At 35.2% G+C, this 14610-nt stretch overlaps 2 protein-coding genes, 1 long non-coding RNA gene and 1 pseudogene across 3 annotated transcripts; 2 read left to right on the forward strand and 2 right to left on the reverse strand.

The window, feature by feature from the left end:
• Positions 1–124: 124 nt before the first annotated feature.
• LOC106387685 (glutathione S-transferase DHAR3, chloroplastic) lies at positions 125–1851 on the reverse strand. The gene is made up of 6 exons (XM_013827588.3): positions 1557–1851; positions 1209–1299; positions 951–1094; positions 737–854; positions 508–648; positions 125–415 (listed from the first exon to the last, which is right to left on the reverse strand). The coding sequence occupies exons 1-6, from the start codon at positions 1747–1749 to the stop codon at positions 329–331; spliced, it is 774 nt and encodes a 257-aa protein (XP_013683042.1). The 5' UTR covers positions 1750–1851; the 3' UTR covers positions 125–328.
• Positions 1852–3662: 1811 nt separating this feature from the next.
• On the forward strand, positions 3663–6479 carry LOC106385558. The gene is made up of 4 exons (XR_001277212.3): positions 3663–5153; positions 5476–5731; positions 5812–5906; positions 6156–6479. It is a non-coding gene; the product is annotated as an uncharacterized LOC106385558 (long non-coding RNA).
• A 3173-nt stretch (positions 6480–9652) lies between these two features.
• Positions 9653–10498, forward strand: LOC125593097. Its single transcript, XM_048769101.1, has one exon. The coding sequence runs from the start codon at positions 9653–9655 to the stop codon at positions 10496–10498; it is 846 nt and encodes a 281-aa protein (XP_048625058.1).
• An 831-nt stretch (positions 10499–11329) lies between these two features.
• On the reverse strand, positions 11330–14606 carry LOC111209572 (annotated as a pseudogene).
• Between the last annotated feature and the right edge of the window lie 4 nt (positions 14607–14610).

Genomic DNA, 14610 nt, shown 5'->3' on the forward strand with positions numbered 1-14610 from the left:
AGATGAAAGAAGGGCAGTTCTGTAATTATTCATGTTCTTATCTAATTACTGGCGGTAAATATTTTTGATCACGGTAATAATAATTAGCAGATGATGATGACGCTAATCTCCACTAGTGTGTATGTAGCACAGTTTCAATATAGTTTTCATTCACTGTATAGTCTGTGTTTATTGCTCTGGCGCGCCACATACTTATTGTTAACAACATTTGAAGAAGATTTGATTATTATTATTATGTTTTTACATTGTACTAGAAGAAAGTAAGAGAGAAGATGATCGGTCCCTTGACTTGAGTGATGAGGTCCAACATCTAAAACCTTTTGCTCTCTTAACCCATCACCTTTGGTCTCCAACCAGCAATCACATCCTCTGTTTGCGCCTCTGTATTCTTGAATGACTCCCTCGAGAACACATTCTGTAACAAAACCATCATCATCAGTATGGTTATTAGTTAAGCCTAATGAAAAGAAACTGATCGCAAAGAGGATTTTAAAAGGGCATTATTACCTCCATGTAGGATTTAAGGAAAGGAAGTGAATCTGGAACAGACCAGTTCTTGAAATGTCCAAGTGCAATCTTCATGTGGTATAACTTTGGTGCCAAGGACAAATCCGCTGCTGATATCTTCTCTCCGTTTATGTAAGTTCCCTAAAGAGCGTTCCGAAGTTAGCAAAGATATAACATAGACTCGAAGACTTAAGTTATGGAAGAGATCATCAAGACAGAAAGAGCTTACATTTTCTTTGAGATAGTCGTTGAATGTACTAAGCTCATCCAGTAAAACTTGCTCAGTTCCATCTTTTGGATCTTTGCTCTTGAGAAAACCGATAAACGTGGAGAAGATCTTCGACCCACTGCAGACATAAACGTTCTTAAGTGGAAGATACATGTTTTTGAGTCAAGAACACTTCATAACAATCTGAGAAAGAACAAAGAAGAGGAATGCTTACACTGAAGCCTTTTCGGGTGGGGTTGCTAGAGGAGGCTCAGGGTACTTGTCTTCCAAAGCTTGTGTTATGACATCAGAATCCGGAACCCATTTCTCATCAAACTTCACCACCGGGACTTTACCTTCTGCATTAATTTTCAAGAACCTGGAAACATTGAACAAGATACAACACATTTAGAGAATTAAGGAAACCACTGCGCCATTAATCAAGAATCATGTGAACTTCAAACAAATTAAAAGGAGATCCCAAAGCACTAACCACTCAGGCTTGTTACTCAAATCCACCATTTTCATGTCATAAGGTACATGCTTCTCCTCCATAGTCAGCAACACCCTTTGGCAAAAAGGGCCTACCAAACAAAAAAATTATGCATATACTCACTCGTGAAGTAAAATTAACCATCAAAACTAGACAGAGAAGCAATCAAGTTTGTATTTTTATATACATTTCTAAACTAAGAAACAGTCTAAGCACAAGTTAAGTTAAACACAAAATGCTTTAAGTATCTATCTGCAAGGGACAACTAAGCATAGGACGAATAAAAATTGCAGCTTTTCATCCACATTTTAAAGATTCCGTCAAGAGAGAGAGAGAGAGAGAGCTAACAGTCTCCGAGCTTGTTGGGTGTGGTGATGGAAGCTTTGACGCAGATTTCGAGAGGAGAAGCCGCCATAGCCATCGTCCCGAACCGGGCGGTTCTTCTCGGTTTAGTCAAACCGCTCCGTTTGATAAATCCGGCGCGGTTGACCGATGCCGATAGAACACCGGCGGTGCTTGGTTGAAATCCAAGGCTTATCATATTTTTTTTTGTCTCTGTTCTTGTTAATTTTCCGACAGTTCTTTTATTAACACCGTAGACTTGTCAGATGGACTCGCATAATCTGGAGAATTCTCAGTGGCTAAGTTGACTTACACGTGGCGAGTTTAAGATATCATGTAGCGACGACCAATATGGGCCTCACTTTCTTCAACTCTAAGCCCATTTTGTTTTATTCGCCGTAGCCCAATACTCTTTAACGATCCATTTAATAGTAGCTTGATAAAAGTCTCCCAAACACTTGGAACATCTTTATCCAAGTATCTTAACGAGTCTCTTAGTTTAATTACAAACTAGCTTTTGATTATATATTTTTGTAATTTTAATGACATTCATGTTATTGTTTCATATGTTATTGAGTTCTGATATTGGTGTCATTTTGTTTATTTTGTTTGTAATTTTAATGACATTCATGTTATTGTTTTATATGTTATTGAGTTCTGACATTGGTGTCATTTTGTTTATTTTGTTTAGTGTATATCTATAAAAAATGAGGTTGTATTTTTCTTATATTGTAATCTTTTCTTTTGCTTGGTAAACAAAACATAAAGTATATAATATTAGAACATTTAGTTGATGTTTAATAGTTTTATTAAAAATAAAATATAAATATTGTGATTTATATCTTATTTAATTTTTTCTTATATAGCATTCCAAAACAAATTTGATAGCAACAATAAAACCAACTAGACCCTGACCCGCGCGCCAGCGCGGATATGAATTTTCAGTTTTTAATTATTTATTTTATTAAATGATGTATTTGTAATATTCGTTCATATTGTATTCATTAAGTAAATATTTTTTTTTGCATCTTAAACTATCTATTTTTTTTACGAATGTGTGATATCATATAAAAAATATATAAAAATGAGTATAGAGTTAATTAGATAATTTTAAAAACAGAATTTTTTCTTTCGTGTGCGATATCATAGAAATAATGATCCACCCAGTTAACAAAAATCATGATTATTTTATGTGTAATTTTTTTATTTTGACCATTTCCTTAAAACTATATTAAATTTTACATATTTTAATTAGAATATTTTTAATATCTTTACCTTTTTATTTGAAATGCAACTCAATATTTTTTTTAACAATTATAACAAAATATTTAAAAAATATTTTTAGAATTTGTTTGAAAAATATGAAAATTACATTTCAAATTAAAATTATCCTAAAATATGATAAGTTTTGATGTAAACGAAAACTCAAATTATGTCAAAAATAATGATATTCAATGATAATAACAATTTTAATTGATTATTTTTAAAAAAATACATTTACAAAAATATTGTTTGAAAGAAAATTCATTTATCTTTCAAATATAAAATGAAAATATTATAATTAAATAATAAAAAATATAAATAAAAACCATAAATTTAGCAAATGACAACTGAGTTATATTATTCTAAAATTTTCTTTCTAACAATTTATCAAATTTATGAGTTATGAGCAAATAATACCATATAATTTTTTAAAACATAGCCATTCTTAAATATTTTTTGAATAAATAATTATTTTTAAATTTAATCAACTGAAAATAATATCCGTACAATTGTGTGAGTCAAATTTTAGTTTTATTGATGCATGTTATATATTAGTGCTGCATGTTTTAGGTAACATTTTAATGATGCACGTTTTTAAAAATCTCCGTTATTAAAATTATGCACATAAGGATAACTCATGAGTTTTTTTGGTTGATTAAATGACATTATGTCCAAATTTATTTAAGAATATTTCATTAAGGTAACTGAAAAAGACAAACAATAAAATAGGAAGTTTAAATTCATTTAAGCATATTTCATTAATGTAACTGAAAAGACAACTAATAAATTAGGCAGTTTTATTCGTTTTAGGATATTTCATAAATGCAACTGAAAAAGACAAGTAAAAAAAAATGGAGTTTAATTAATGAAATAAAAACATTTTCAAATGGGTACTTCTCTTTTAATAATATAGATTGGAAAAGTAACCTTAAAATATATATCTCTAGTAATCATACTAACAAAGCTTATTAGAATAATTGATTTGGGCTATTTGGTTATGATATTAAAATTAGTATCATTTGTAACCCAAAAAATAATGGACCTAAAAACAAATCAAATTAATAGCTAGTAAGGAAAGGGTTGAAACAATCGCATATTAATAGCTAAAATTTTGTTAGTTGTGAAATTTTTGTATGCATCCTAGAATATACTCCACGATTTTATTTCAAAATAGATCCATTTGTTAGTTGCTTATGGAATTGAGGTTGTTAAATATAAGATTTTTTACCTGATCTGCAAGATTAGGAACAAAAACAATGTTGTGGTAGTTGATTGATACCGAATTTTATGATGATTGCTTAATCATAGGAATATATTATGAAAGGTAATTATTTTTAGGTTAATAATAAATGTTTGACGTGATTGCAAGATCAATAACCACATAAGGATTTTGTGGTAGTTTAGTGATATATATCGTATTTGCTTAAATATAGGAATATATTTTCTAAGGTAACTTGTTTTGGAAAATAATAAATGAATAGTTTTGATTTTGAATTAAACAATTTATATTGAAAAAATTGTTTTGTGTAAGTTAGTATTGTCGTGGAATTACATGATTTCTAGTAATACTGATAAAAACTATGATCTTAATGTATGACATATATTTGTATCTATCTAATAAACTGGTTTTGATCTGCAGACCAAAACTACTAATCTGATGCGATGAACTAAGAAAGTATGACAATTTTTCTCGATGGTTTATAATGGTATATACAACGGTATGAAGGTAACCAGAAATTGTAGTTTGATTGTTTTGTAATATAAATGTTTAGTAATGTTTGTAATTGATGGTTTAGTAATAAGACAAAATTGTTGACAAAAAAAAAAAAATGACAAAACGTTTGGGTTTTATTTTATGTATAAAACGATTGGTATTAAAGTGTTAGCATGTGGTTTAGTAATGATCTTTGAAATTTTATGGTGTAATAATTCACCCAACGTGTTTCTCAGTTTAGGAAATAAGGAAAACAATTCGATTTAGAAAAAAAGGAAACAGTGAATTTAATGTCAATAGCATATGTTGGTAAATATTGTGAAAAAGGTAGGACTAAGTACAAAATGTACTCCTGTTTTCATAGTTTAGATAAATAAAATAAAATATCAATTATCATAAAGACCGTCTCTTATTGGGGTACACAAGAGACGGTCTCTTTTCCTTCCTTTCCCCTGTAGCTTCTTCTTCTCCATCTCACTTCTCTCATGCTTCCTTCAAAATGGAGTCACTCCTCCACGCGTCTTCGTCTGTAAGAAGAAGAAAAGCAAGAAAGACGACAGCCACAGCTTCTCCTCGAGACCTGACGAAGTCACAGCCCGTTTCCTGAATCCATTCTTTTCAAAGAGGTTTTGATTTCTCTCTCTCAGTTAGCTCATGAGAACGAAGAAGATAGTAATTGGTTACTCTGTTATCCTCTGTTTCTGGTCCAATCATTTGATGCTGAAAGTTTTGTGCTTTTTTGTTTATATGAATTGGCTCACCCTTGTGAAGTTTGATAGAGAAAAATTGATGTAGTCTTCTCACTCTCAATGATCTCACATACTGCTTCGGAGTAAAAATCCTCAAAAGTATATATATCTGTGTTGATTGGTGTAGAGAAATCGAAAATCATCCAATTGATTATTGAATCGATTAGTAAAAGAATCAATTTTGTAATGTTTTTGACAGGAAGGATGAATGGTTCTCGTAAGCAATCAATCGTCTACGCTGTTCGAGTTACCAATCGCTAAAAGAAAGCAGCGTCGCTTGCTCTGACACGACGACGGACGAAGCAAGAAGCTTAACGATGCGGCGCAGATTGATCGGCCGATGTTGAAACGTCCGTTCAAAGTGGCAGCGACGGCAAAATTGCCGACGTTTCTGCCGAGAGATGTTGAGAGAATCAAAGACACGTTTGCTCTGAATCGAGAGGCTTCCCGTAAAAGTGAATGTTTCTTCTTCTTACACGTTGACATAGAATCAATAACTCTTTATGATCATTTATTGTAATTTGGAAACGTGTAGGTTAGCTTCTCGGAAGATAGAATCATGAGCAGTTGCGTGACGCCACTGGTGAGGAAAGAGTCAAGTCTTGTGGTGCTTCTTCACGGATTTGATAGGTACTAGTAGTACCATACTACTAAATCTAAAGCCTTGTAACTGCTATGGTTAGTCCTAAGAATACCAGTGAATGATTTTATTTTTCATGTTTCCTATGAAGCTCAGTAGAGAGATGCTGTAAAATAGTATTTGAATTTTAACTTCATTGATGTGTTTTCTATCCATTTGATTACTTGTATGGGTTTCTCTCCATTTTTTTTATTTATGTAACCACCGTAATTCAAATGATGTTGCTCTTTGAATTTTAGTTTTTCAAGTATTGGTATTTGAGGGAAGCTGCTAGGATGGGTGTGAAACAGGCTCTAAGGAGCATCGATGCGTTCCCAAGAGCAGAGTGAAAGTCTAAAGTCTCACAAGTACCATACTGGGAGTGATTGTGAAGTGCTTGTCCATTTTGTGAGTACCATTTCTTGCTTCCGTAGATAGATAGATGTTGTGTGTGTTTGTTTCGTGTTGTGACATATACATAACCTTCAAAAGCTAAATATATGTAATGATGTCTACAAACAAAGTTATAATATATATATATATATATATATATATAATGATGATTCCGTCTCCTTTTATGTATACATTTACCTGTGTTCCTATATTATTTTGTGTACATGTGTGAGTATCAACAACTATGATCTCTAAAAACAAACTTGTGTTGAAAATGTTTTATAAATTTTTTTAAGAACCATAATTAAGAGACTTGCAATAAACCACATAAATATTCAAATCTCTTTCTAAGTCTCTTAACTCACTTTTACACTTTAAAAAATTAAATAAAAAACCCTTTAAAGGGTCTAGGGATAATGATGCTTTTAGAGGCTACATGTTCAAATATACTCGTGAGAACTGAGAAGAGCTAATTTACATGATATATATTTTTTCGATAGTGTATGGACCCATGAATCAAAAACCTTGTAATACTAATCATGTGAGTATTTTCGATAATTTCATGAGGTTTTGGCATTCTCACGGACAAAGCTGTCAATATTACTTATTAATGGCCCGACTGGTTTAAACGCAGACGTTGCGGTTGCGGATGCAAATGGTTGCGGTTTCAAGCGTTATTAAGCGTTTTGTATGACTGGTACAAAGTTTGAAAATTGTTGCGTTTGCGGGATATTTATGACTGGTTGATTATAAGATATTGCAGCGGTTTAATAATAAATTATTCATATTAACATATTATAACATTAAAAAAATATATAAAACATACTATTGTAATAAAATATAATAATTATCAGTATAATATGATTTATAAAAATATTATGTTTATTTATAAAAAATTTAAATTAGATGAAAGATATAATTTTAATAAAATTTGTTTTCAAGATTTATATTAAAAAAATTTCAAAAAAAATTTATTTCATTTTATATATGTGTATATCTTTATATGTGTGTATATAAATGTTTAAAAATTCTAATAAATAGTTAGTTTAAAGTTTTTATAAAGTAAATTATGATATTGTTTGTGAATTTTAATTAATATATAAAATATGTATATATTTTTATTTATAATATTTTAATTTTAAAAATTTTAATTTTAAATTTTTTTTGAAAATAATTTTATATTTATTTTTCCACCCGCAACCGCAAACGATAACTGGAACCAGCTTTTGATTTTAAGAGATTCGAAGCAGTTCAGAGCGATTTATAGCGGTTTGTATGATTGTTTCGAAACGCTCTCTACCGCTACCAACCGTCAAAGCTGCGTTTGCGGGTCGTAGCGGAAAAACCAGTCAGGCCATAAGTCTCGTTGACTTAGCATAAGAATCTTCCAGCTTTGAAAGTTCTTAGTTTTTAATCCGTTTTTTCAGTCTTATTGAAAATAATTAGTTGACTACTTGTCTAGATTGAGATCTCGTCTGTGCTCATATCAATTCTACTTTTAATATTATGTGAACCCACATAAGAAAACCAATTCAAAAACTCCAAACACATCTGTTAGAGCAACCTTATTGAATAATATCTGATTTCAACTCTGGAGGAAAAGGTCACGAGTCAGAGAGCAAAAATCCATTGGCTCGATGTGGGTGATGGAAATAATAAGAGTTTTCACAGAGCTGCTAAAGTAAGGGAAGTTCGAAATGCCATAAGAGAGATCAACAGGCTGGATGGATCAGTGGTTGATAATCAGGAAGACATAAAGAAGGAAGCAGTGGAGCATTTCTATAATTTCTTAACTCATATTCCAGCAGATTACAGAGGGGTTAATGTGGCGGAGTTGAAATCTCTATTGAATTATGACTGTTCTGAGGAAGACAGAAGTATGCTATTGAGGGAAGTAACAGCGGAGGAGGTTAAGAAGGTTGTATTTTCAATGGCCACTGAAAAGTCTCCAGGGCCGGATGGTTACACGAGTGAGTTTTTCAAGGCTTCTTGGGGGATTACCGGAGGGGATTTTGTCACCGCAGTTAAATCCTTCTTCGATACAGGATTTTTGCCAAAGGAAATCAACTCAACCATCTTGGCACTAATACCAAAGAAGAATGATGCCATTTATATGAAAGATTATCGCCCTATCTCCTGCTGCAATGTAATCTACAAAGTAATATCCAAACTATTAGCCAACAGAATGAAAATAATCATCCCTCTTTTCATATCTTTGAATCAATCGGCGTTTGTGAAGGATAGACTTTTGATGGAAAATGTCCTTTTAGCGTCTGAACTTGATAAAAGCTATCACAAGGATTCTGTTTCGGAGAGATGTGCAGTAAAGATTGATGTCTCGAAGGTCTTTGATTCTGTGCAGTGGACGTTCTTGTTATATGTCTTGGAAGCTTTAAATTTCACGGAGAAATTTATACTGTGGATAAGGAAATGTATAGAGCTGGCTTCCTTTTCAGTTCAGGTAAATGGGGAATTGGCTGGCTATTTCAATAGTAAGCGGGGTCTGCGTCAAGGCTGCTCGTTATCACCCTATTTTTTTGTCATCTGTATGCAAGTCCTGACTAAACTCCTAGACAAAGCAGCAGTTGAGAAGAGGATAGGGTATCATCCTTACTGCAAGGAGCTGGGTTTGACACATATTTGTTTTGCTGATGATGTCTTGGTTTTCTCAGATGGGAAGAAGAGATCTATAGAAGGCATTCTCGCAGTTTTTCAGGAATTTGCAACCATTTCAGGTGTATCTATCAGTCTGGAAAAATCAACTCTATATCTGGCTGGAGTCAAAGCAGAAGATAGTGCTGCTATACTGGATCAATTTCCGTTTGAAGCTGGATCCCTTCCGGTAAGATACCTAGGCCTTCCACTATTAACCAAGCGAATGAATGCTCATGATTATAGCTCACTTACCTCGAGGATTAGAGCTCGGATCTCCTCATGGACTGCGAGGCACCTCTCCTTTTCTGGTCGGCTCCAACTGATTGGTTCTGTATTATATAGCATCACAAACTTTTGGATGTCGTCTTATAGATTACCAAATCAGTGTATACAAGAAATCAATAGCATCTGCGCGGCGTTTCTCTGGTCTGGGCCGGTGTTGTCTACGCAGAAAGAAAAGATTGCTTGAAAGGATGTATGCAAGCCAAAAGATGAAGGAGGTTTAGGATTGAAAAATCTGACTGAAGCGAATAAAGTGTCATGTTTGAAGTTAATCTGGCGCATTCTTTCAGCGAAATCTTCACTGTGGGTAAAGTGGATTTGAAAATATCTTATAAGGAAGGGCTCTTTTTGGAGTGTTAAGGAGAGAAGTTACTTGGGATCTTGGATGTGAAAAAAGTTACTGAAGCTCAGACCTGTTGCTGCGCAGATGTATAGGGTGGAGATAAATAGTGGCTCCACATCTTTTGTTTGGTATGAGAAATGGTCGCCTCTGGGAATTTTGATTGAAGTAACTGGAGAAAGAGGAAGTATGGATTTGGGCATTCCTATAAATGCCACAGTTGAATGGGCGGTTCAGAGATATAGAGCAAGGAGACATAGAGTAACTACTCTTCAACTGATTGATCAAGAAGTAACTGATCTACAAAACAAAGGTCTTAATCAGTTGGAAGATGTGAGTCTCTGGAAGCAGGAGGATGGGGATTTCAAAGAAAGTTTTAGCACAGCTCAAACTTGGAATCTTATCAGGGAGAAATCGCAGAAAGTGACTTGGAGTAAGGGATTATGGTTTCCTGGAGCCACTCCAAAGTTCTCTTTTCTAACTTGGATAGCTGTTCATAATAGATTAGCAACGGGAGACAGAGTATTGAGATGGAATCCTCAGGCTATATCTACTTTTTGGCTATGCAAAATGGCGGCAGAAACTAGAGATCACATATTTTTCGAGTGCTCTTACTCAAGAGAAGTCTGGTATGAGACCATTAAGGATATAGCGGGAGTTAGAAGACCTTATCAATGGAATAGTGTGATTCAAGATGTAGTGAATGGTCTAAATGGGAGAGTTAAGACTTTTCTACTGAGATATTGTTTTCAAGTTGTAGCCCATGCTATTTGGCAGGAGAGAAATAGAAGAAGAGTTGGTGAATCTTCTCAACCATCCTCTTGCCTGATCGCAAAGCTTGATAAATTGATAAGAAATAGAATCACCTCGTTAAGAAGAAGAAATGGAGGAAAACATGAGAAGACTATGGAGGTTTGGTTTAGTAGAAGCTAATGGAGAAGTGAAGTAGTTTATCTCTTCATAAAGTTTTGTAGAAATGAAGCAGTGAAACTCTGTAAAACAGTTTTTTTGATTTGAATAAAATTTAACATTCTTTCAAAAAAAAAAAAATATCTAAAGATAGAATATAGTAATATTTCAATTATGAGAATTATGTAATTAAATGTTAAAAATTAAATCTATAACAAAGCTACAAGTGGCAGTACAGTATAAAGAGAGGTCCTAAAAGACTCTAAAACCAGAAGCGATTGTTGTTCTCTGTCATCCTTTTTCATATTTTTCTTCTTTTTAAATGTTAGAGCATGATTAACCAAAGAAACCCTTAAGGGTTTTTTAGTGATTATTTAAGTAATTAAAAGTAGTTAAGAGCTTTAGTTAAGAAACCTATAGATTTTGTGCTCCAATGCTGGTTTCTTAATTAAGGGTTCTTAAAAAAAAATTAAACAAGCGTGCTCTCGCCTCTACATGTTACAACCAACGACACACGAATTACACAAGCATGATTATCAATCTGTGGGACAGAAACATACAAGTACAAGACATTACACAAGCGTGTACTCACCTCTGTCAGCAGCACAAGACAGTTTCTTCCGTCTGTGACTCGTGTGCCTCCTCTTGTGTCAAGTTACCTGCTTAGAAAAGAAGACATCACACAAGAAACTTAAACAGAGCTTCACACAACAGAACAAGAACAAGAAACATACAAGCTAAACCTAACAGAACAACATCACACAAGAACAAGACAAATACATTAACTCCATAACAGAACAACATCACACAAGAAACTAAAACAGAGCTTCTTCTTAAACGTTTGAGCTATGTATTGTTCAGTATCTGCCAACTGAGTCATACCTCTCCAGAGAATAGGAAGCCATAGATTGGTGCTCAAAACTGGCGCCTTGGAGGCCTAGCCTCAGCTTCAGAGACTCTAATCTGCCTCCGGTCCAAATCCTACATATAGCACAAGTAAAAGCATATCAAGAGCAGTTCCATTTATCCCACTGTAAGTGTCAGAAAAGGAAAGATACTTACAGCACCATCTAAAGTTCTGATGGCATTTTGGGCCTCTTGAGCAGAGTTGTACGTCACAAACCCAAAACCTTTCGAACTACCACTGTCTCTGTCGTAGATGACTCTAGCCTCAACAACCTTCCCTTGCTCCCCAAACAAACTCTCCAGCGCCAAAACCTCTGCTTCTCCCTGTCGCAACTTCAGAGGCTGAAGACATAGTCACAAACCCAAAACCTCTGCTTCTCCCTGTCACCTTGTCATAGAATACCTAACAAAGACAACAAAACGAACAATCGGTAAAATCAATCTCAAACAACAACAACACAAAAGATTCAATCTTTATCTCAATTCTCAAAAATCCATAACTCAATTTAAGTCATACCTCAGCCATCTCGACGTTTCCGGCGCTCTCGAAGAGCTGAGCAACCTGAGCACTGTCAACGTTGAAGGGAAGGTTACCGACGAAGAGCTTGAGGTCAGAAGAGAAGGATTGGGGGAGGAGCGTCGTCATCAGCGAAGATGCTGTCTTCTTTGACTGAGAAGTCGTCAGTAACCGCGACGTTACGGACGAAGCGAGACGCGGCGGCGGAGATGGAGATGGAAGAGGAGATCGAGTGGAGATTGAAGGAGATGGAAGGAGGTAGGAGGAAAGCGGAGACGGGTCTGGAGATGGTGAAAAGAAGGGAATACGGAGAAGACGAGGAAAGAAAGAGAAAACGAGAGAGAAAAAAATTACAAATGCACGGTTTGGTGACACGTGGGTTAAAAACCCCTTTGGTAATCGGTTACCGAAATCCTATATTAAGGATCGGTAACATGCATTTTCTTTATTTTTGATTTAATTAAATGCCTCATTAATTTTAAAAACTATCTTAAGAAACATGGATAATCATGCTCTTAGATATTTTACTTAGAAATCCTTAATGGACATGCTCTTAGAAAAACCCACGTGTACATGTGGGTCATCTAGTCATCATGTAAGCAAATGGAAGTATTGAGACTATTCTTAGGAACCAAAGGCCACCCTTAATTTGCACATAATCAGGACATCTTTTCGGAGGCATGCGAATAAGTCCTACAATCTGAAGCTCCATTACAGCTCTGAAAAACCGCACTCTATTTGAAACACAATGTTAGGGAAGAACGTTTATGTAAATGCACTGCAAAAATGAATGAATAAACAGAATTTTCCGATAGTCATCTACACGCTCTTCACATAGTCATCTACGCGACCTTCAAACCAGAGTTGTTGCACGGAGATCTAACCATCCCAAAGCTTTTTACCTCTTATCCAATGTTTGCTCACACATGTTCTGGTTGAACGAGTACGATGACTGTATGCGTAGCTTAGGTTTCCATCGGTTACAAATTATAGGGCTCGACACAGTAATGTGGAGTTCCGAAGTTTGGACCGAATGAATCCATCAGCTCTGTTATTAAACTTCATCCTAAGCGCCTCTTAGGAGGCAAAGCTAGAGCTTGAGATTCACCTAGTCTCTTCAATAAGCTTTGTTGAGTTTAAAGCTGATTGTGCTTGTTTCAGCGACACATCAAGTCATATAGGGCTTCGTACTCTCAATGTTGCATACGGTTCTTGAAGAACCCTAAGATATGGAGGATCACTTTAGCTGGGTGTTGGATATGATCCGAGAAGGCAAACAACACTTCTGGAACTGAGATGGATTGAAAGGATCGTCAAGAGATGCAGAATGACTCTTGATATACCCACGATCTAAGGCTAACCACCAAAGAAAGAATGAATGTGTTGGCTAACCACCAAACAACACACAAAGATGAATTGGCTGACCACCAAATCAACAAGCCGGTTCACACCAATGAACTAGCTAAAGAACTCTCTCTCTCTCACTCAGAGAAGAAACAAAATAAACAACCAAAACTGAACTGATTTTATTTATCAAAGGGACTACATATTTATAGTGTTTTGTAGTAAAAGACAATTAAAGAAAATGTGGGAAAACAATGCATAGAAAATACAAATTTGACTAGATCTAGTCAAGGCACGGAAAATGGAGAAGACTAGATCTGGTCAAGGCACATAAAATGGAGAAGACTAGTCAAGATGTCCAGGTTCATCCAAACCAGATGGATGCACGGGGTAACGATAATGACGCTTGCGGGACTGTCCGGATGGTCCGCCGGATGAGAATGCATGTCCGTCTTCGGTTTCTTCACCACCCAAGTCAAGTCTGGCATGATCCAAGTCAATTCTGGGATGATCTTTCTCAAGTCTGGCATGATCTTTCTCAAGTCTGGCATGATCCAAGTCAAGTCTGGTACGGTGAAAAACATGAACCTCGGTTGAAATGTTCAGAACGTCCTGAACTCCATGCTGAGCTGGTTCCATGTAATGATCTGTGGACTGCGGCACATCATTCCCTTCCTCTTCAAAAAGATTTGTCCTCAAATCTGAAACATTAAAAGGAAAAGGATTATAAGCAAAAGAACCATAATCAGAACGTTGCTCACCTTGAGTTCGGTCTGGTTTGTGAATGGAAGAAGATCCTTCTTTATGACTACATGTTTGCTCTCCACCTGACTCTTCCTTCGGTTCATGTGCATAGTCATCGAAAATTGGTAAAGGGTCTTCCTTTTCTGGCTCGGTTTCAATTTTCTCCAAAGTCACCAACGATTTCTGTTTTTGGCACTTGTTGGCATAATGACCGACCCTATGGCATTTGAAGCACCTGGTAGAAAGAGCCTTGCTTGTGGTTTTCACAGCTTTGCTTTTATCAGAAGACAACACATTAGTTTTCAAATCAGAATTTGAAGGAGAAGAAGAATTACTTTGTTGTTTTGGTGCAGAAGAAGTGTTGGTGTTTCCCTTCTTTTTGAGTTGCCCGACAACATGAATCGCCTTGTGCAACATCTTTTCCAAGCTGGCATAAGTCTGAAGCTCGTTCTGATCAGACACATCACGGTTGCTTCTCTTGGCTTTGGTGAAGGGACAATCACCACTCCTGATCCACTTCTCATCATCATCGAACTTGTTTTGTCTCTTCCTTTGGCTTCTTTGTTTCTGCACAAAATCAAACCCATTAGAAGCAAACTGTTTCTTATTTCCAAAAATCATTTGC

The sequence above is a fragment of the Brassica napus genome, chromosome C9 (assembly GCF_020379485.1).
Source record: "Brassica napus cultivar Da-Ae chromosome C9, Da-Ae, whole genome shotgun sequence".
NCBI lineage: Eukaryota > Viridiplantae > Streptophyta > Magnoliopsida > Brassicales > Brassicaceae > Brassica > Brassica napus.

Excerpts from the sequence above, each read along its gene's own strand:
- LOC106387685 (XM_013827588.3), bottom strand. The coding sequence starts at position 1,749 with ATGATAAGCCTTGGATTTCAACCAAGCACCGCCGGTGTTCTATCGGCA. Across the intron at positions 1,095-1,208 it reads TTGAGTAACAAGCCTGAGTG|GTTCTTGAAAATTAATGCAG; the intron begins GTTAGTGCTTTG and ends CAATGTTTCCAG. Across the intron at positions 649-736 it reads ACGACTATCTCAAAGAAAAT|GGAACTTACATAAACGGAGA; the intron begins GTAAGCTCTTTC and ends AACGCTCTTTAG.
- LOC125593097 (XM_048769101.1), top strand. The coding sequence starts at position 9,653 with ATGTATAGGGTGGAGATAAATAGTGGCTCCACATCTTTTGTTTGGTAT.